The sequence below is a fragment of the Phyllopteryx taeniolatus genome, chromosome 15 (genome assembly GCF_024500385.1).
Source record: "Phyllopteryx taeniolatus isolate TA_2022b chromosome 15, UOR_Ptae_1.2, whole genome shotgun sequence".
In the NCBI taxonomy this organism is placed as follows: domain Eukaryota; kingdom Metazoa; phylum Chordata; class Actinopteri; order Syngnathiformes; family Syngnathidae; genus Phyllopteryx; species Phyllopteryx taeniolatus.
The window spans coordinates 22037806-22060763 of record NC_084516.1 but is presented as its reverse complement, the minus strand read 5'-3'; the positions used below and the strand labels follow the sequence as shown (position 1 = coordinate 22060763).

General features: G+C 46.3%; 1 protein-coding gene across 6 annotated transcripts in view; it reads left to right on the top strand.

The window, feature by feature from the left end:
* The first annotated feature begins 593 nt into the window (after nucleotides 1–593).
* Nucleotides 594–22958, top strand: part of nrg1 (neuregulin 1) — a 49568-nt gene continuing 27203 nt past the window's right edge. The window contains exons 1-3 of one of the 6 annotated variants that reach the window (XM_061747870.1): nucleotides 594–1770; nucleotides 1842–2882; nucleotides 14806–14944. In XM_061747870.1, the coding sequence (XP_061603854.1) occupies nucleotides 2138–2882; nucleotides 14806–14944 (884 nt within the window). In that variant the 5' untranslated portion in view covers nucleotides 594–1770; nucleotides 1842–2137. The remainder of the gene's footprint in view (nucleotides 1771–1841; nucleotides 2883–14805; nucleotides 14945–22958) is intronic. The other 5 variants (XM_061747866.1, XM_061747868.1, XM_061747865.1 and 2 more) reach the window with 5 other exon arrangements.

Genomic DNA, 22958 nt, shown 5'->3' with positions numbered 1-22958 from the left:
GGGCTTGTTTTTTTTTTTTTTTTTTTTTTTTTTTGCTAATAGGGCTTCAATCAAAGTGGAGGGACTTGGGGCGTGTTCACTTTATACATCCACTGTCATCATTTTTGACTCTATTGCATTGACAAATCATACGCAATTTAAAAAGCTGTTGAATTAATTGTGATCAAAATAGAAAGACCTTTGTGACAAGTGGCATCTTCCGGAAAAACAAAAGCATCGCTCGGGGGGTTGAAAATGCTGAGAGCATAATCAATATGTGGGTCCCTAATTCAAGGGCCTGACAGGAAGTCCTCTCTCACAGATACCATTACTGGTATTAATTCTGCCTGAGGATTGGAAAGGGTCACATCAAGGTTAGAGTTCCGTGCGGAGGTGACCTGACCTTTCTTCATCTTCTTTAAGCCCTCGATTCCCCGTAAGTCCTTGTATTGTTCTACTAGCCTATTACCTGCTGTGGTTGGTTTTATTGAAGGTCTGGTGGACCTGGGTAACGTCTGAAGAGGTTCTTTGAGTTTTACACCCATTTGGTTTTTTGTTTTTTTTGTTGTTGTCCTTGTAGGACAAATATGTATATGGGTCATTTTTGGCGAGAGGTGGGGTACACCAAATAAGTCAATCAACTAAACTAAACATCTGAGAAGTAATGCAATTGATTTGCTGTGTGCTATTGCGCCAAGGCAAAATGGCCGCCTCGTTCTGGCACGTCAGCTCACAGATCCCTCCACCGCATTTGTGTTGGTTTTCAGTGACAAAGCCCATGTATCCCAAAATGTAATTCGCATCTTCAGAAAACTTCATTCCGGACACCTAACGCTAAAGACATTTTGGCAATCAAAGTTTGAAAAATATTCATATTGAATATTTCGTCGTCTTGGAAACATTTATGAGCTGCCGATGGCTACCGACAGCCAACATTTGGAATAGTCGTGTCAGTCGAATGAAGTGATTTTCAAGAGGCAATTCCGTATTTATCGCTATCGATCAAATCATATGAAAATGCAGCCATTTTCAAATGGCATTTATGATACGATGGAATTGCAGCGCCCTCCTCGATCGAAGCGCATCCGTCTCGTTCATTATCGTTATTGTCGGTGTTATTACTCCGTTACTTGAGAGGACTGGAACACACTGGCTCTAGTCTCCTGGGATGGATCATATATCTGCTCGCTGGGCTCCTTCCCCGAGACAAAAAAAAAACACACCCTCTCGTTTCAGCATAATCAATGGGGAGTGGTGCCGGAGGAGGTGGCTTTACCCGTTGGCCTGCCTATGATTCGCTGACATTGGCTCTAATTGGATTAAGGAACTTGCTTAGCTTGATGCTTTGTGCCGGGATTGGGAGCAGGATGCAGTGGCAGGACAGGAAGAGAAGGAAAGAGGGAGGAGGCCTGCCCCGCTCGCCACTTAGAGACGAAGAACAGTGAGAGAGGAGGGGTGGAAGAAGAAAAAAGGGGAGGAACCCATCTTCTCTGCCCTTGTGTGCTGCTGCTGCTGCTGCAGCCAACCTCCCTCCTGCCCTCTCTCTCTCTCTCTCTCTCTCTATCATTCTGGTTCTCTCTTCTTTCCCTTACTCATCTGTTTCTGCGGTTGCCCTGGAGAGGAAGGACACCTGCCGCTCCTTCGTGATTCAGCCGTTCTGCTGCCAGGAGCTTCCCACACAGACCAGGCAGCATGTCCCGCCTGCCGCTGCAGTGCCCGGCCGTCCCGTCCTCTGCGCTTCGACTGCCGCAGCTGCAGACGTCCCATCACGACGCCGCCATCTCCTCTCAGGTGAGTGAACCTTCGCGGACTGTGCGGAACGTCCGAGGACTTGATGAAATCTCGTCTCTTTTTATCTGCAGCGTACCCGAATATTCCACTTGTAGACGCATGAGCGCATTTCTTTAAGAGTATGGAACTGCACGGAAGGCCGACCGCATGCATCCCAGACTGTTGACAAGGTCAGAATCGAGAACCTTTCCCTACTTTCCTCTGCAATCCAGCCTCTCCTCATGATGGACAACATGCTTCAAGTGACTGGTGGCTGGTGCTGTCTGAGTTAATAGTGTTCAGAGATCCTGCATCCAGCAGTTGAGACCCCCCCCCAAAAAAAAAAAAAAAAAAAAAAAAAAAAAAAAACAACCAAAAAAAAAAAAAGATGACTGAGGGAATGGAGGATTTCTCTGCAGGGCCAGTTCCCCCTCCTGGACTAGCCTCCCCCTCTGGCTCCACTGTTGATACTGGACAAGTCCCAGAGGAGAAACCAGAGGAGACGGCGGCAGCTGGAGAGAACGGGCAGAAGGTTGCAGAGGTAACCGCAGAGGGAGGAGATGATGATGATGGCGACGACGATGACGACGGCGATGACGCCGGTGCCGGCGGCGTCGGCGGCGACGGGGACCGTCCGGGAGCTTTAGGACTTATGGCGTTGCCGGGCACCTGCTGTGTGTGCATAGAGATGGAACAGATGAACAATTGCCTGCACTCGGAGAAAATTTGCATTCTGCCCATCCTGGCCTGCCTGCTTAGTTTAGCTCTCTGCACAGCTGGACTCAAATGGGTCTTTGCAGATAAGATCTTCGAGTACGAACCCCCCACTCATTTAGACCCTAAACCCATAGGGCAGGACCCTATTATCATATCAGCGGACCCCGCACTAGGACTAACCGTAACGATTCCTCATTCGTCTCCGTCGACCGCCGCCGCCGCCGCCGTGACCTCGGCGCATCCTGAGGTTTTAATGGCGGACAAGTCTACACGGGGTTCGTACGTGCCTCCGCGGGGGGCCCCGTCCGAACTGTCCGTCACAGTTCAAAGCGCTGCTGAACTTCCAAGCGTCCCGAAGCAGACCCCGCTGCCTTTGACGACGCAGGAAGTCAACGATATCTTCATCCCAACTATCTGTAAGTAGTCATTAACAAAAAGCGCCGGGACTGGGTTTCTTTGTTCCAGACCTGCCCCCCCCCCCCCACCCCCCCTCGCATCATGACACAGGAATTTCCGAGGGGCCAAACGTGTAATAGGCTCCTTTTTCCATTTCATTAGATCAATAACATAAAAGCCACGGGCCCACTTAATTTCCTCTTGAAAATCTGTTCGTTGAATTACTGGCGGTTGTTATCCATCAAAAGGTCACCATTGTTTCCGAAGACAAACAAATATTCCAAAGTCATATTTGGAACTTTTAATGCATCAAATGTTTTCTGGCGACGCCGATTTACATATTTGGATGTACCGGATTTAATTTGCCTTTACAATGAAAAAGTTTTGCGGGAAGAGCCTCGTTATGTCGTTGCGATGCACCGGAGGGATCTGGGAGCTGGAGTGCCCGGATGAGGCAGCCATTTTGCATTCACACAACACCAGACGGCAAATCGAATGGCGTTATTGCCGCAATTATGAATGAATATGTAAGAATTTGTGAACGTGTCGGAGTGTTTACATGTGCGCGTTTAATCCGCAGCGTTTGAAGGGCAACACGATTTCTACGAAGCTGTTTATGTCTTTATTAAAAATAAAAAAAAAAGTCTATTTCAATCGGGCCACCACCGCGAGTCGACTTACTACGGATGCCTAAAATTGGAACTTTTTGACAATAGGACTTGAAGCGCGCCTGCTTCAGCACGGGAGACTTTGACCCATATGAAACCAAGACGGCATCTTTACCGTTACTCCCAAAAAATGATATGCAAATGATCCGGTAGCTGTTCGCCTACATCTGAAACTGGCTTTTGAAGGCGCTTTTGTCATCTGTGCTACGGACCACTGCAGGAAGCACAGGCTTGCCAGGCGTTTGCCTCAGAGCAGACAGGTCGCGACTTGCAGAGCGCATCGTGGAGGCGCATGACTAAGCCTCTGAAATATTGCTCCTCTCTGGGTGTGTGCGAGTCCAACTGACTGCAACGCACAAATGTATTGCAATTATGATCATCGTTCATCAAGTTTGACATTTTGGCACACGAGAACGGATGGAGCGGGTGTCCCCTTTTTTTTTTTTGCTCTTCTGCATACGATATTACACTCTTCACTGGAAAAAAGTGAAAATCAATAATGCATGAGCCCAGCTGAAACACCAGGCTGCGGCACAGGGAGACTTCCTGTTCACCGCCGGCGCTTCTTTTCAAGGTCAGAGCTGGCCGGAGGCTAATTGATGTCCTCGGCATCCCTTTTGCCGCAGGGGAAATAAACGCACCTCGCTAATGCTGTCTGCGACGTCATCATTCGGCGGGAGTCGCGTTCATGTCGATTTATTACGTGGCTGACGTAAAGACGGCAGCTCGGGTGGCCGCTATCGGACGCAAAATTGCATCCCGGCAAAATGGACTTTCTTTAAACGCTAATAGGGAATTTTGATTTTTACCTTTTTAACGCACAACCTCTCTTAGCTTCTTTTAGCTTTGTCATAAGCATCCGTCGAGCTTTATAAAGCAATAAACTGGATTACCCGTTACAAGAGTAGTTGTTCAAAATGGACCACCGTGCCACACGAAGAGGAATCATCATCATCATCATCATCATCAGTGTTGGGAAAGTTCGTTTTCTAGGCAAACTAGTTCAAAGTTCAGTTCACCGTTCCAAAAAAGAACTGATTTAGTTCATCGTTCATAATTCAAAATGTTGAAGTAGGTTCACCGTTCCAAAAATGAACTGATTTAGTTCATCACTCATAATTCAAAATGTTGAAGTAAGTTCACCGTTCCAAAAATGAACTGATTTAGTTCATCGTTCATAATTCAAAATGTTTGAAGTAAGTTCACCGTTCCAAAAATGAACTGATTTAGTTCATCGTTCATAATTCAAAATGTTTGAAGTTCACCGTTCCAAAAATGAACTAATTTAGTTCATCGTTCATAATTCAAAATGTTGAAGTAAGTTCACCGTTCCAAAAATGAACTGATTTAGTTCATCGTTCATAATTCAAAATGTTTGAAGTTCACCGTTCCAAAAATGAACTAATTTAGTTCATCGCTCATAATTCAAAATGTTGAAGTAAGTTCACCGTTCCAAAAATGAACTGATTTAGTTCATCGTTCATAATTCAAAATGTTTGAAGTTCACCGTTCCAAAAATGAACTAATTTAGTTCATCGTTCATAATTCAAAATGTTGAAGTAAGTTCACCATTCCAAAAATAAACGTTTTTTTTTTTTTTTTCTTTTTTTTTTTTCCCCCAATTCCTTGCAGCTTTCGCTGCAAAATATTGAATGCTTGTATTTAATTTTACGCTGGAGAATGACTGCAATGGTGCAATGTATGAATGAATGGGAGGCCTCCAGGTATGACTGAATTCATGTCAAATAAATGAAATAACCGTTTTTTTGGGGGGGGGATGCCGCTGTAACCGATTTGTGAACGCAGCAACGACTGGTGAACAATTAACAATGAAAATCAATAGATGGATGAAAATAATATATACAGTAGATGATTATCGGGGTTCGACATTTACAACCCGCTAAATATGGGTCAATTTCAGCAATAGCCACTTAGGCGGGTTGTATTACGATTGGGGGGTCTTGAAATGCTCCAAATTTACAGGCCTAAAATATCTCAAAATTGAAATGCCCGCTTGGTCATCAGTCAAGGAGCTGCCGGCGTTTTACTCTGCTCATCACTGACTCGTCAAAAACCGACGCAGGTTGGAAAAGGCTGCTTTAGGCACAAGAAGTGTTTCGAAAGGCAGAGCGAGCTCTTACAATTGAGCCTCTCTCCACCACAACAGTGAATGCGCATTCAAACCATCAATACATATTGACGGTATTGTTTCAGTGTCTAGTGTAGACTCACAACTTTGCTCAGTTTGACAAAAATATGCCGCAATTACAACAAGTTTTATGTAGAACACATCCATTTTCAGGGGCTCAAAAGTATTTGAATAATTGACATCATTCTAAATAGACCATTTCCATGCTGAATTTTTCATGTGTTTTCATACACGAGTCTCCCCGGAGACGCTTTGCCAGGCCTTCGCTGCGGTCACCTAAATGAACACATGTTCGAGCGCCGCTGGCTTGAGATCAGGTGACCGAAGGTGGCAAAAGCGCTGTACCGAAGTAAAAGTACAGATTACTTGTGTAAACAAACAAAAAAATCAATTCATTCACTTCAGTCCAAGTGGAAAAGTACAGTCGCCAGACGAATGGCATTTAAAAAAAAAACAAATCAAACAAATCTCTGGGGAAAAAATGGACATTGACATCGCTCAATTATTGACATCTTGTGACGTTGACGTTGTGTCGTCGCCAAGTAGCAAACCTGTTTTGACAACGTAAAGTAGAATGTAAATGTCAAAAGAAATGCTCTCGTCGTACCGATACTTCAGTCGAGTAACTAAGTAGTTGTACTTGATTACTCCAATTATACTGTTACGCACCATCCTATCAGTTGTGTAACATTCAAGGGAATGTAAACACAGAGCCCAGCATGCCTCAGAATGAATCTTGTTACTTCTGTCAGCGGGCACAGCGCCGATAAACACCAGTGAGACTGTTGAGTTGCTGCAGCAGTTCGATTGTACGTGCCCACGCCGTACTGCCAACACTGCCATCATCGTGTTGGGAACATGATGTTGCATGAGAGATTGCTTTCCTTCCTCGTACATCCTTCATCTGCTGTTGTCCGACTTCCCATCTTATCGCAAAATAAATGAAATGTTCTTGAACAGCGAGCATCGCTGCATCCGTTTTTCCATACCGCTTATCTTCGCCAGGGTCGCTCGGCATGCTGGCGCCTATCCCAGCTATCTTTGGGCGTGAGGCGGGGTACGCCCTGAACCGGTCGCCAGCCCATCGCAGGGCGCATACAAACAAACAACCATTCGCACGCACGTTCACACCTACGGGCAATTTAGAGCTGTCAATCAACCTAGCATGCATGTTTTCGGGATGTTGATGATCGGATTCTGTATTCTGTTTTTTCGTCAACGGAATTGGGGTTGTCCATGAAAAAGGCTGGAAATGCCTTTATTTTTGCGCGGGCCGAAAGAGCGTCACGATCGGAAACGAGTCGACCACGGGGTATCTCGATCAGAAAATATTCATCGGCAGGTGGGGTGGGGGTGCCGTCACCATCTCCGTTCACACTACGATTCAGTGTCCACCGCGAATCTCTATGCCCTCGGCCACTGTCATGCACTTCTGTTCATTGATATTTTTGGGGGGCGGGCTTCAAAATTCCCCCGTCCAAGTAGGGTAAGAAGTCACATTTCTTCACTGGGGTTTTCCAACAAATTTGTCATCTCAGTCGCTGTCAGGTACGCCAGGGTTTCACAACGGTCCCATTTGTCACCTCTTTGGAATCTGTTGCCTCCCCCTCTCATTGTTTACCACAACCACCTTGGCAAGAATGAACTTGTCTTGGACATTTCTGAGGGAACGAGCGCTGTGAACGTTATTATCTGTAAAACGAAGATAAATAGCGCCTTTGATTCACTTGTCTGACTTCAATACCCACATGGCGAAACCAAGAGTCATGCAGGTGAAAGATTACCCCTTGTACTGTTACTATGATGACTAAACATGACAGTTAAAAAGGTTTCCTGCCAATGTTCTTGCTTTGTCTTCCAAATGTAATGTCAAGATACAGCATATGGTGAGTATGTGAGAATAATGAGATTATCTTGAATATGTCAAGGTCATGATATGACATTGCTCATCGTACGATTCTATTGTCTGTATGGAAATATTGTTTTGGGCGACAAAGTTTACTCACAGCACACTCGGGATGTAATTATGCTGAGGAGTCATAATGACACTTGGTTTGGAAAGTATCCATCCATCCATCTTCTACCGCTTATCCGAGGTCGGGTCGCGGGGGCAGTAGCTTGAGCAGGGACGCCCAGACTTCCCTTTCCCCAGCCACTTCATCCATCTCTTCCGGGGGGATCCCGAGGCGTTCCCAGGCCAGCCGAAGGATGTAGCCTCTCCAGCGTGTCCTGGGTCGTCCCCGGGGTCTCCTCCCGGTGGGACGTGGCCGGAACACCTCACCGGGGAGGCAATCTGAATCAGATGCCCCAGCCACCTCATCTGGCTCCTCTCGGTGTGAAGGAGCAACGGCTCTACTCTGAGATCCTCCCGGATGACCGAGCTTCTCACCCTATCGCCAAGGGAGAGCCCGGACACCCTGCGGAGGAAACTCATTTCGGCCGCTCGTATCCGAGATCTTGTTCTTTCGGTCACGAGCTGTGGGTCGTAGATGAGGGTAGGAACGTAGATCGACCGGTAAATCGAGAGCTTCGCCTTTCGGCTTAGCTCCTTCTTTACCACAACGGATCGATACAAAGTCCGCATCACTGCAGACGCTGAACCGATCCGCCTGTCGATCTCCTGTTCCATTCTTCCCTCACTCGTGAACAAGACCCCAAGATACTTGAACTCCTCCACTTGGGGCAAGATCTCATCCCTGACCTGGAGAGGGCACGCCACCCTTTTCCGACTGAGGACCACCGTCTCAGATTTGGAGGTGCTGATTCTCATCCCAGCCGCTTCACACTCTGCTGCGAACTGCTCCAATGAGAGTTGGAGGTCACGGCTTGATGAAGCCAACAGAACCACATCATCTGCAAAAAGCAGAGATGCAATACTGAGGCCACCAAACCGGACCCCCTCGACGCCTCGGCTGCGCCAAGAAATTCTGTCCATAAAAGTTATGAACAGAATCGGTGACAAAGGGCAGCCTTGGCGGAGTCCAACCCTCACCGGAAACGTGTCCGACTTACTGCCGGATATGCGAACCAAACTCTGACTCCGGTCTTCAGGGACCGAACAGCCCGTATCAGGGGGTTCGGTACCCCATAGGACCTTCCACAGGACCACCCGAGGGGCACGGTCGAATGCCTTCTCCAAGTCCACAAAACACTTGTACACTGGTTGGGCGAACTCCCACGCACCCTCGAGGACCCTGCCAAGGGTGTAGAGCTGGTCCACTGTTCCACGGCCAGGACGAAAACCACACTGCTCCTCCTGAATCTGGGATTCAACTTCCCGACGGACCCTCCTCTACAGCACCCCTGAATAGACCACACCAGGGAGGCTGAGGACTGTGATCCACCTGTAGTTGGAACACACCCTCTGGTGTTAAAAAGAGGGACCACCACCCCAGTCTGCCAATCCAGAGGCACTGTCCCCGATGTCCACGCGATGTTGCAGAGGCGTGTCAACCAGGACAGCCCGGCAACATCCAGAGCCTTGAGGAACTCCAGGCGAATCTCATCCACCCCCGGGGCCTTGCCACCGAGGAGCTTTTTAACCACCTCGGTGACCTCAACCCCAGAGATAGGAGAGCCCGCCTCAGAGAACCCCGACTCTGCTCCCTCATGGGAAGGCGTGTCGGTGGAATTGAGGAGGTCTTCGTAGTATTCTCCCCACCGGCTCACAACGTCCCGAGTCGAGGTCAGCAGCGCCCCACCCCCACTATACACAGTGTTGATGGTGCACTGCTTTCCCCTCCTGAGACGTCGGATGGTGGACCAGAATTTCCTCGAAGCCGTCCAGAAGTCTTTCTCCATGGCCTCACCGAACTCCACCCATGCCCGAGTTTTTGCTTCAGCTACAACCAAAGCTGCATTCCGCTTGGGCAGCCGGTACCCAACAGCTGCCTCAGGAGTCCCACAGGCCAAAAAGGCCCGATAGGACTCATTCTTCAGCTTGACGGCATTCCTCACCATTGGTGTCCACCAACGTGTTCGAGGATTGCCGCCACGACAGGCACCGACCACCTTACGGCCACAGGTCCGGTCGGCCGCCTCAGCAATGGAGGCGCGGAACATGGTCCACTCGGACTCGATGTCCCCCGCCTCCCCCGGAACATGAGCAAAGTTCTGTCGGAGGTGGGAGTTGAAACTCCTTCTGACAGGGGATTCCGCCAGACGTTCCCAGCAAACCCTCACAATACGTTTGGGCCTGCCACGTCGGACCGGCCTCTTACCCCACCATCGGTGCCAACTCACTAACAGGTGGTGATCAGTTGACAGCTCCGCCCCTCTCTTTACCCGAGTGTCCAAGACATGCGGGTGAAAGTCCGATGACACGACCACAAAGTCGATCATCGAACTGCGACCTAGGGTTTCCTGGTGCCAAGTGCACGTGTGGACACCCTCATGCTTGAACATGGTGTTCGTTATGGACAATCCGTGACGAGCACAGAAGTCCAATAACAGAACACCGCTCGGGTTCTGATCGGGGGGGCCGTTCAATCACGCCGTTTCAGGTCTCACTGTCATTGCCCACGTGAGCATTGAAGTCCCCCAGCAGAATGATGGAGTCCCCAGCGGGAGCACTCTCCAGCACCCCCTCTAAGGACTCCAAAAAGGGTGGGTACTCTGAACTGGTGTTTGGTGCAGAGGCACAAACAACAGTCAGGACCCGTCCCCCCACCAGAAGGCGGAGGGAGGCTACCCTCTCGTCCACCGGGGTGAACCCCAACGTACAGGCGCCGCGCCGGGGAGCAATAAGTATACCCACACCTGCTCGGCGCCTCTCACCGTGGGCAACTCCAGAGTGGAAGAGAGTCCAACCCCTCTCGAGAGGACTGGTTCCAGAGCCCAAGCTGTGCGTGGAAGCGATTCCGACTATATCTAGTCGGAAACTCTCGACCTCACACACCAGCTCGGACTCCTTCCCTGCCAGAGAGGTGACATTCCACGTCCCTAGAGCCAGCTTCTGTAGCCGGGAGTCGGATCGCCAAGGTCCCCGACTTCGGCCACCGCCCGGCTCGCACTGCACCCGACCCCTATGGCCCCTCCCACGTGTGGTGAGCCCACGGGAAGGGGGACCCACGTTACCCTTTCGGGCTGTGCCCGGCTGGGCCCCATGGGTGCAGGCCCGGCCACTGGGCGCTCTCCTCCGAGCCCCAACTCCAGGCCTGGCTCCAGAGGGGGGCCCCGGTGACCCGCGTCCGGGCAAGGGAAACCTGAGTGCATAATTTGTCTTCTTCATAAGGTGTCTTCTTGGTTGAGGACTCAACCATAATTTGTCTTCTTGCTTGAGGACTCGGTTTTGAATGAGTCCTCAACCAAAAAAAATATTTTTTCTCAACCGACAACAAATGAAATGCAAATCTGGATTCTGATTTCTGTGTATGTTTTGAGGTGCTCTATCCTACTATACCAATTGTAACTGACTGACATAGCGAGCCCGATATTGTATTCCAGCAAAATTTTGGTTCTTTCGAATCATTTATCACAATAGTCTATTAGACTTCTTTGTATTTTAAGAGCCAGTGGACGCGGTCTCTCCAAATGTGGCTGAGACTGAGCCACACCCCAATATTGCAACAGTAGACGTTGCTCATGCGTTACCTCTGTCTGCCACACTCGCTTTCACATTCTCAACAGAGCTGCACTCGAATGACTCTACATAATCTACTCTGATGCTCAAATTCCCCTTTGGGATGAATAAAGTTGACCCTTCAAATTGATGAACACATTACCATATACGTACTTAGCTAATGAAAGGTCAGGTTTTTGTTTTTTTTTTGGCCTCAAAGACACTTTTACAAGGCCTCATATAACAGATGTGAGTGATTGATGAAGTCGGCCAGTCAGACAGACCACAATTGGCTCGGAATTACAGAAAGGGAAACCCATTTATGTAAGGAAACAGCCAGAGACATCAAGAAACTTCTTTTTAAGAAACAAAATGCTCTTTGGTATAGAGAGAGACCAGAGAGTAAAAGGGAGTAGGATGGTCCTGCCGAGAAAAAAAAAAAAATGGCACCTCCTCAAAAGCTACTTGCTGATTGTGCAGCGTGCATGAACACGTGGTTCCTCACAGCCCCCAGAGCGAAAACATTTGCATCGAGGCTCAGAGAAGAAATGTAGTTGAGTGAAGGCTGAGGGTCACACAGGTCAGAGAGAGAGAGAGAAGGAGGAAGAGACGGGAGATGAAAAGCATCTCAGGCCAGGGAGAAGACTACATCGAGTGAGAAGGAGTGACAACGATGTGGAGAAGGTATGACAAGCAATCGAATGGGATCCTTGGAGGAGGAGAAATGATCCTTTGGGAAATGGTGGTTTGTTTGCCAGCCCGTCTGGTGGGTAACTGGTTAGCACATCTGCCTCACAGTTCTGAGGACTCGGGTTCAAATCTGGCCTCGCCTGTGTGGGTTTTGCATGTTGTCCTCATGCCCGTGTGGCTTTTCTCCGGGTGCTCCGGTTTCCTCCTACATCTCAAAAACATTTATGGTCGGTTAATTGAATACGCTAAATTGTCCGTAGGTGTGAATGTGAGTGCGAATGCTTGTTTGTTTCTATGTGCCAAGCGATTGGCTGGCGACCGGTTCAGGGTGTGCCCCGCCTCTTTGCCAGAGGCATTTGCTCTCTTCTCAGTTTCCCCACTTTAATGTTGGCGGTGCTCAAACAAATGTATATATCAGACAAAGATAACCCAAGTAAACTTTCTAAGTGGTGAGTTTATTTACTAAGGGAAATAAAAATACTATTCAAAGCTACCTGGTCCTCTAGGAAAAAAGTAACGGTAATTTGAGTGATTCCCAAGACTTTTGGGAGAATATTATATGGATTGATGAGATAAAAGTTGAGCTTTTTGGAAGGTGTGTGTCTCGTTACAGCTGGCGTGAATGAAGAACAGCTGGCATTTCAGAAGAACATCATACCGACAGTCCGACATGGTGGTGGCAGTGTGATAGTCTTGGGCTGCTTAGCTCCTTCAGGACCTGGACAACTTACTGTGATTGATGGAACCATGAATTTTGCTCTTTAACAGAAAACCCTGAAGAAAAATGTTCGACCATCAGTTTGTGACCTCAAGCCCCAGCGCACTTGGGTTCTACAGCAGCACAACAATCCGAAACATACCAGCGAGTAAGCCGTTCAGAGTACTTCTGAATGGCTTAAAAAAAATAAAATGAAGGTTTTGGAGTGGCCTAGTCAAAGTCTGGACTGCGCGGGCACCAGGGCCACATGAGTAGCCCGCGGAACCATTCTGAAAATAGCTCATAGATCAGTGTTGTACCTGAACAAGTTCAATGAACGAAAGTTCATAAACTAGTTCATATTTTGGGCAAACGTGAACTGAACTTAGTTCATTTCTGCTTGATGAACATTACTGAGAACACGCTCATTCTGGCGTCAAAGAACGGTTTTCGAACTAAAGTTCGTTTTTATTTCCAGGACTTCCAGGACAAATAAAATATTTTGCTAATATAATTAGCCAGAGCTTCAAGGAATACAAAATTATCAATGTCCTTTCTCCAGACATGTGGACTCAAGTCACTCAAGACTTAACTGGAGTCATGAACTTGATGACTTTAGACTCGACTTGACAATATGTGACGAGACTTGGAACTCGACTTGGACTTGAACGGCAATGACTCATGACTCCACTTGTTCTCGAACCCACTGCGTTGAAAAGTCTTGTTACTTTGACCAAAGCACGGAGAAACCATAATTTGTAGGTTGTCTTTCTACAGCTATATGGGTCAAATCTGAACTGTGACAACTTAATGCTGCAGATCTTACTGATTATTAATTAGGTCAAAGTGTACCACGCTATTATTGCTATAGTCAGGTCTTGTTATCCCTTGTAAAGGAATTGACTAAGACGTCATTCTTTCACACATTACTACACTACTAGTAATGGTTTCATGGGAAAAATAATAAACCGCACCACATAAATCAGCAGTAAATGTGACAGTTAAATCAAGTACGCACTCCAAGGACCACTGTTAACGTGCACAGAAACGACAACGACAAAGTAACAATAAGGACATTAATTGTTGCAAAAAATCCACATTGCATTGTGGGGATTGCGCGGCTCGACGTATGCTTGTTTTCGTTAGCATTAGCAGCTAGCTTTGTCAGCGATCACGCAACTCGTTACGCGGCGGACCGGCCGTGTGCTGTCCAGGCTTCCTGATCGTTATGGTTTGGTTTCGCCAGTGTAGTGTTCTCAACAATCAGTCTTGTATTTCTTTTTTTACCGATCGAATAAATACTGTCGATTATCTAAAAGAGGAAAAACAATTGGCCTTTCATTAGTAAGGGAAAAGTCTCATTTTTTTTTTCTCGCGTATTCATAGTTGCTCTTTAACCAAGCAATACTACATTAGATCCTTATACTTGATTATTCCAATCGACTTTTAAGACTCGATTACTAATTGCAGCACGACTGGATGCAAATTCTTATTTGGGATCGGTCTGTTTAATGTCACTTCAGAAATAAAGTGAGAAAAAGGAAGTCATAGCATAGCATTTTCATAGAACAACGGAAAATGTCCTATCGATCCGTTTTAAAAGGGCAAATAAACTGTGCCCCCCTCTTGACATGTATTGAGGACTTAATAATAATAATAATAGAGAGACAGCGAGATAAGTCAGACAACATAAGGGATTTGCTGTCCTTTGCTTCCTGCCAAGTCATACCTCGCTTCTCTGTTGGGTTGCCATAATTGTCATCTTGAACTTGAAACTGAAAACCATCCATCTAATGAGAAAAGCAGAGTGGCTTGAGTGAGTCGTCTTTTTTTTTGGTTTTTAAATTTGGAGGTTAGGTGAGAAAGTCACCTTCATGGCTCCGCCAACAGAGAAATGGAGAGACAGTAGATTAGAGACGCCCTCTTCTGACAATTTTTTTTTTTACATCGCTTTGGAAGCACTGTACTGTGCATACATACCTAAACAAGTCATTAGTAGTATTTCATTGCACAGTATGTTGATATTTTAATCCGTACGAATAAATTCAGGAAGAAATTCATTTTGAAAGTCCGCTCGTGTCTATCATCGAAGGTCCAGTGTCAGCTGACGCTGGACGTCGAATGAACTGCATACAGTACGCGTCCTGCTTCATTCTATTTTTCTGGCTGTCTTCTGCAGCTTCCACCAGCACCACCACGACAGCAAAGACTTCCAGTCATGTGACGCGCTGTAGTGACAGCCAGAAGAACTACTGTGTTAATGGAGGGGAGTGCTTTACCCTGGAAATCATGCCTGGCAGTACCAAATTTTTGTGCAGGTAAGGACACGGAACGTACGACACCGGCTTTGATTCAAGCTTTTCCGCGTGTGTGATGGCTCGGCTATTTTTGTTTTTTGTTTGTTGCGCCGTACTCTCGCTGTCAAGCTACAATTCATTTCACACTCTTGCCAATGACCTCGAGCGGTTCCACTCGCAATTGTCACTGATCCAAAGAGACGAGGAAGAAAACTACAGAGTTGCGGGGAGCTTCTGCCTTTGCTGCTTCACCGTGTTTGCTTTGGACTCTGTGCTCCACTATCTGTCGATTTTACAGCCCTACTGGATTTATATTCAATTTGGATTCCTTGCATGTATTCAGGACCTAAACCTGATTGTGATTTATAGACCAGAATCAGAACTTTCAAATCTATTCTAAAGCTGACTGGGAGCCAGTGTAAAGACTGAATCCGAACCCGAGCTGCAGCATTCTGAATGAGCTGCAGCTGTTTAATGCTCTTTTGGGGGACTCCAATCAGAAGACCATTACACTAGTCAAGTCTACTTGAGATAAAAGCATGGATGAGTTTCTTCTGGTCTGCTTGGCTCCGGGTATGTTCTTCAGCTGGTAGAAGGCTGTTTTAGTAATTGATTTGATATGACTGTTGAAAGTCATGTCGGAATCTATCAGTACACCAAGGTTTCGGACTTGGCCTCTGGTTTTTAAAGAGAGTGACTCCAGGTGTTAACTAACAGTCATCCTCTTTTCTTTACTTCCAAAAACAATTATCCCAGTTTTGTTGTGGTTTAATTGAAGAACGTTTTGGCTCATCCAGGTATTTATCTGATTTAGACAGTGACACAACACTGAAATTGAACTGTCGTCATCTGGAGACACTGCTAGATATAACCGTGTGTCATCTACAGTACATAGCTATGATCGTGAACATTAAGGTTCTGAAGAATTTGACGCAAGGGTAGCATATAAAGGCTGAACAGTAGGGGTCCAAGAACTGACCCTTGAGTCAGTTCATTTGTTTAATTTTGGAATTTAACGTGGCCTTAGTATTTATTTTAAGAAGTCTAAGTCCTCTTTTCTCCCGACTCCTGAGTCCTGGGGCCTCATTTACAAAAGGTGCGTACCCACAAAAATGTGGCGTACATTCTTTTTCAGGGCAAAGTTCAGCTGGATCAAGAGTGAAATGACTGTGGAAATGTAAAAACTTAGAGGTGATGCTGGGAAACTGTTCGAATAAATCGGCACATCAGAGACACATGAACACTTAGCACTGATGAACAATTCATGGCCGGCAACAACAACAACGATTTCAACAATGTCAAAGAAGCACGGACTTTGAACTCACTTGTTAACCAGTTTATGAAATGAATGAAAAAATTAAGAATTTCCCACGGCACACTAATGTTGAGAATCACTGCACTAGAGACACCGGGGACGGTGGACGAATCCCCCGAACATGTAGCACGTGGCTGCGACTGCGTGTCCTCTCCTGTGTATCCAAATAATCAATTGAGTAATCAAACAGGAGTCGACATTTTTGATATCCTCTTTGGTATGCCGATGTGCTTCTATTTGAATTCAAAAGATTTATGACAAATACCATAAATACAACATTTGCGCAGGAACCTTTCTCTCACAGGGCTGAGTGTAGGTTACTGTACGAACACATTAGTTGTGAGTTATAAAAAATGAATGGTATTTACCTTGTGGGGTGATCAGAGTCAGCCACATGTGCTCCCAGCACCGAATATCATTTGCATATTTAAATGTGGGCGTGGACAGGGAGGGGGCGGCTACTCCAACATGCGCGCTCAATTCTACGTTGATTGGGATGTACGACGGAAATGTGCTTGGATTCATGCATCTGGGGTCTCATGTACAAAGACTTGCGTGGATTTCCTACTGAAACATGGCGTACGCTCAAATCCAGAAAACGATACATCTGACCTCTGCCGTGAAAAAGAACGTACGCACCTTTTCTACGTGATGCCCCTGGATATTTTTGTGTGTCGGAGGTTTTGTGGATTTGAGCGTACGCCATATGCTAGCCAGCTAGCACAGACTTCGCAATAATTTTGAAAAAGTCAGACGGTCTTGTGTCAAGGCAGCTCATTGATGGTTTCAGCTGCTGAACCCTTTTCGCTGCAGTTTTTTTGGTCAACTGTATCAGACATGGTAACATAGTTTTTCCTTGGTGGCTTCAAATGTAGCATCATTTTATCAATTTGATGATTTGTGCTGATACTGTATTTAACCTGATGGATTGTAGTTTTTCGCTAAAATAAGCAAATTCATTGCATTTATTTGCTGTGAGGAGTTCTGGCGCTATCTGATTCAGGGCTGGGGGGGGGCTTGTCAATCACAGCAAATAGAGTGCAAGTATTCTTGATGTTCTTACTGATGATTTCAGAAATTGTTGTCACGCACATGCGCAAACAACGGCGCTAAGTGTGTCAAAACTAATAAGCTAGTCAGTGAGTTACCTCCAATTTTTATCTCGGTGTTTTCTCTTAAACTTAAGAAAGGGTATAAAAATGAGTGGGGGAGCTGGACCAAGTAAGAAGACAAAAACTTACCACTTTCATATGGAATGGGAGGAGGAGTATTTTTTCACGATGACATTTTCGAAATGCGTATGCCACATCTGCCAGTCTGCCATCGCATTCCCAAAGAAGGGAAATGTGGAGTGGCATTTTAGGACTGTGCATGGAAAATAGGACACTGACTTCCCGCCAAAAAAGCGAGCTGAGAAAGAGAAAGGTGAAGGAACTAAAATTCCAGTTGTCCGGACAGCAGTTATTTTTCACACGACATACTTCAAAAGCGAAAGCCGCCACCGAAGCTTCGGGAAGATCCTGAGGTTGATTCACTCGCATCAAAAATGGCAACACTGTTTCACCTGAACTCTTCTGGAGTGATGAGATTTTGACAGTCCAGAGCTCATGGACAATTTTGGAACTTACTCACAGAGCTAATGTACCGCAACATGAGGAAATGTGCTACCTTTTTGACTGCATTATTCGGCTCCACTCATTTATGTGAGTCAGCCTTTTCCCACATGAAGATCATTAAGTCCAAGTACCGTGCCACCCTAACTGATGAACATTTGGAAGTGCGCTTTAGGGTGGCTGTCAACAGCTACTGTCCGGACTATGCATCCCTGGCTGATTCACTTCAGTGCAAATCATTGGATTAAACTCAGGTAATGACAAAACAATTACATTGTTAATGATGTTGTGTTGTGCAAGATTGGCTCATGCTGTGTCGGCGGCCCAGAATTTAACGCTCTGCGTTCTCAAACCGGAAACATTGTCGCGGCCCCGCGACAATTACGGGGCTGATTATCATCGATTACTTTTTTCTAATTCCTGCTGAAGCCAAGATACCATCGTGGAACCATTTGAAGATTTCATCGACGGATCTTTCGATCGCTTCTTCATGCAAGCTAGCGGAGCCCACCATGACGACCGTACTAATCCAAAAAGAAAATGTCTGAAAAGACTAAAGGCTAACGCTTCTACTAGCGCTGAAGATTTACAAATTTGTTCTCCCGGGGCCTATATTCAAGTCCTCTCCTCCATTGACAGGAAGCTATCACTTCTCGATCTATTACACCAGGAGATTATCCATCCATTCATTCATTTTCAGCACCGCTTAAAGCAGTAAATCTTTGTAAATTCAAAAGGACGGGAACTGAAGGGCACACAGTTTGGGATGAATGACCTGTTTCCACGCAAAATCAACAAACGACGCAAACTCTTGTACCCTCTAGGCAACTAGGAAAACACGCCTCACTGGTTCTGGACAAACTATACACAGACGGTCAACTGTTCTGTAATTCCAAAGTCACCCCTTGGCTCTTCTAATAGATGATTATTCATTTCAAGTATGCGCGAATATTTGGTATATAGTGTAGAAAATACGTGTAGTAATTTGCGCACGTCCTATTGCACCATCCATTCACTGACATGGGTCATTTCCCTTGTTTTCTCTTTACTTATCTTTCTCTTTGGTACTTCTTTTGTCCTTCTTTATGCCCCTCCCTTTTTTTCAAGAACCTAAACACCCCTCAATTAACGTAAGAAGGTAAAGAGTTTTTAAATGCCCCATTGACCCTCGCAGAGTCACATAAGGCCTTAAATGATATGCCAACAGGTAGAGCTTCAGGCAATGATGGGTTTTCCACTGAGTTCTATAAAAATTTCTGGTGTATACTCGAACCACTATTTTTCAGAATGGTGCTTGAGATCAAAGATAAATTCCTATCAAGAAGCCATATGAATACAGCCGCAATAAAACTACTCCTGAAACAGGGAAAGACCCCACTCATCCAGCTAATTACTGACCGCTGTCACTAATTAATGCGGTCATCAAAATCATATCTAAGGATTTAGCCAAAGAATTCTCTCATCGTTAAAACATTCTGACCAAACAGGTTTCATTAAAGGGCGGAGCTCCACCAATGTCATCCATCCATCCATTTTCTGAGCCGCTTCTCCTCACTAGGGTCGCAGGCGTGCTGGAGCCTATCCCAGCTATCATCGGGCAGGTGGCTGGGTACACCCTGAACTGGTTGCCAGCCAATCGCAGGGCACATATAAACAAACAACCATTTGCACTCACATTCACACCTACGGGCAATTTAGAGTCTCCAATTCATGCATGTTTTTGGGATGTGGGAGGAAACCGGAGTGCGCGGAGAAAACCCACGCAGAACATGCAAACTCCACACAGGCGGGGTCGGGGATTGAACCCCGGTCCTCAGAACTGTGAGACAGACGCTCTATCCAGTCGTTCACCGTGCCGCCTCATTCAGTATTATGAAAATTATATTCACACATAGCTAGTCACAATTTTTACTGTACTTACTAGTAGTGGAATGCACTTTTGTTAACATTTTCGATCGTAATGGAAAGTGATCCCATTATTAAACCTAATAAGTATGTCTCAGCGCAATGATCTAAAAAGTATTGTCTTCTCACTAGATGCAGAAAATGCTTTTGACAAAGTTAACTGGTCTTTTGTTTTGAATGTACTTCACAAATTTGCCTTGTGTGACTCATATATTCACTGGATCGCAACCTTATACAACTCACCCTAAGCAACTGTCACCACAAATGGGGTCACATCACAAAGTTCTCGCGTTTAGGACGTATAGCTACAGTAAAAATCACCCAGTATAATTTTATTACCCTGAAATAATGATTTAAAAATAGAAGCAATACCATCGCCTTTTTTCCTATTCGATACTTGTTCATACAATTTTTATTTGCTGGTGATGTCTCATTTACAATGGTTTTACAGTTACTTTCTATTAACCACATGTGGAAAAGTGGACTATAGTAAAAAGAGGACAACGCCACCTGGGGACTTGGAAGAAAATCTGTATGGAGCCGAGGTGCTCTACCAAACATCCGCTAGATGGGTGACTCTCCTGGTCTCTGGTCAGGTGTGTTCTTGTAGGCAAACAATACCTTCGGCAGGCAAGAGACCCAGTCCCGTTTCCTAGAAACTGGAAGACCGCGTAGGAGGTTGTGAAGGGTTCTGTTTAACCACTCGCCCATTGCCCGCGGGATGGTATGGGGTAGTGCGAAACTTGCCAACCTCATACAAGCAACAAAGGTGCTGGAGCAAAGCACTCTTGAAGTTCCTACCCTGGTTGTATAGAGGCGGCTTGGAGCACCCAACTTATAAGGTGAGGAGAACCTGGACCACAGTCGCAGCTCATTGATCCAAAGGGACTGCAACTGTGTATTTGCTAAAAACGTCAGTCATGAAGAAATTTTCAACACCATTGCAGGAGGGTTCCAGTAAGGTGAAATCAATGGCCAAGATCTCATTTAGCTGTTAGGCAAGCAAGTGACCCATGAAGCTATGTGGCACTGTCTTTAGCGACCTGGCAGCGTTCACACTTCTGGACCCACCGTTTGATGTCTGATGACCTTCCCAGGCAGTAACAACGCACCAGTTCAGTGGTCCGATCAATGCCCTGGTGAACATGCTCCTGATGTAAATGAACCATGTTCTCTTGCTTAAGGAATGTATGTAGAACCAGCTGGAGGAGTTCGCGCCCACTACCAGGCTGGAAAATTCACTGATAAAACACACCCTCTCTTTCAACCAAATGGCCCCACTTGCGCAAAACCCTGTACAAAACCAGATGGTAGCGGGCAAAACCCAAAAAATTAGTGTAACATGACAGGGCTGTTTCCATTTGGAAACAGCCTCAATTTTCTTGGAGTCTGTGGAGACTCCCTCACTTGTATGGTCCAGGTACTTCACTTCTTTCTGAAACAAGGTGCGTTTCTTCAGTTTGACCTTCAGGCCTTCTTTTTGGAGCCGGCCAAGTACCACTTCCAGCCGCTGCCGATGTGCAACTGAGGAAGAGAAGATGATAATATCATAAAGGTACAGGAGGAGGGACTGTCCTTTCTGATCTCCAAACATCCTTTGCATGAGCCGCGGGATGTCATGGGAGATAAGGTTGGAACAGCCCAGGTCTCCATCATGCATTGCAAAGACAGAACTGTACTCCTGCAACACAGACCTCACCTCACCCTGCTCCTCTTCTGTCAATATGGAAAAATCCACTTGTGGAGCCACCCCCGAGGTCAAACTGGTGGCTGCTTGAGAGGCGATCGTAGCAATGGTAGGCCTCACCTCAGTTACCCCTATGGGCAAGCCTACAACTTGGACGCCACTAAGAGTACCAAGACAATTCGGTGGGTACAGAAGAATGTCAGTGGCTCCCACATTAACCACCGGAATGTAAACTGTACCCCGGACAACTTGAACTAGGAATGGAGATGCTAGCAATTCAGCTGGCAAACCAGACTCAGGGGGTTCAAACAGCACAGCCTGATCCGCAAAATGCAATCTTCATTACCCTAGCAGGGATACGAAGGGCTCATTTTCCTTCCACCTTAACTGAACCAGTAAGATATTTTTCTTCTGGGCAACAGCCTGATGGCACTTCTGGAGGGCTTCAATGACTGGGTCAGGGGCCTACAACACATAAGGTGATTTGTCCCAAAAAGATCTCGATAACAACGAGTTATGGTCATCCCCAAGACTCCAGGTGGTGAAGTCACAGCTACAGGAAGGTCCTTGACAACCAATATCCCACAGTGGCACATTACCTTCTCACAGAGGGTCACATCAAGCTCCAAATAGCCAACATATGGAATGGCTAGGCCATTAGGTGCTCAGAGCTGTAGCCAATGACAGGACCACAGGACCATGATCCCAAGATGCAAAATGTTCCCGAAAAGAAACTTTCTGTTATGATGGGCACGATGGACGCGGTATCCACCAGGCATGACAAAGAGACGTCGCCCATCAGAATAGTAATACTTGGGCAAGATGATATAAGACAAGCCAATTTACCATCTATGGAGCCTGGAGATTTCCCTACTGAGCTGTGGCTGAACAACTCAGCGGGCTTCAGTTTTCCGACCACTGAGTGGACACGGAAGGATGGGGAAGATTAGTAACTACCCCAGTAACAGAGTGGGCACGAGCATGCGAGGGGACTCCTTCGCTGTCGCACTGACGGGCATAATGTCCAGGCTGCTGACATCTACAGAAGATCACAGAATTATTGACCAGCCGCCTACCTGGAGATCGAGGGGCCCGCAAGGAAGCCACTGCGCGGGTGAGATCGTTAAGTTGCTCTTGTTGGCGCTTCGAAAGGAAGACCAGGCCCCTGGGGAGCAACCACCGGGGCTGGAATGGCACTGCTCTGAACATTAAACTGAAGAACATGAGCAGAAGAGAGTAGCTACGTCCCTGAGAACTTCCCTGAAGACCCTCCCTCTCCCATTTTTTTAGCCTCGCTACGCACCTCCAACAACGAAGAGCTGTCCTGACGCCAGTCTCACAGTTCTACAACATTGCAAAATAGTGGATATTTATTGTTTGATATTGTTATCTGAAGTGATGATGTGACAATTTTGCTGAGATGATTTAATGGTTTAGTTTAGGTACCGTTGATGTTTGTAAGAGTACAAGCAGGTAATTATGGATAATTTGGTCTGATGAAAAAAATTAAAATAA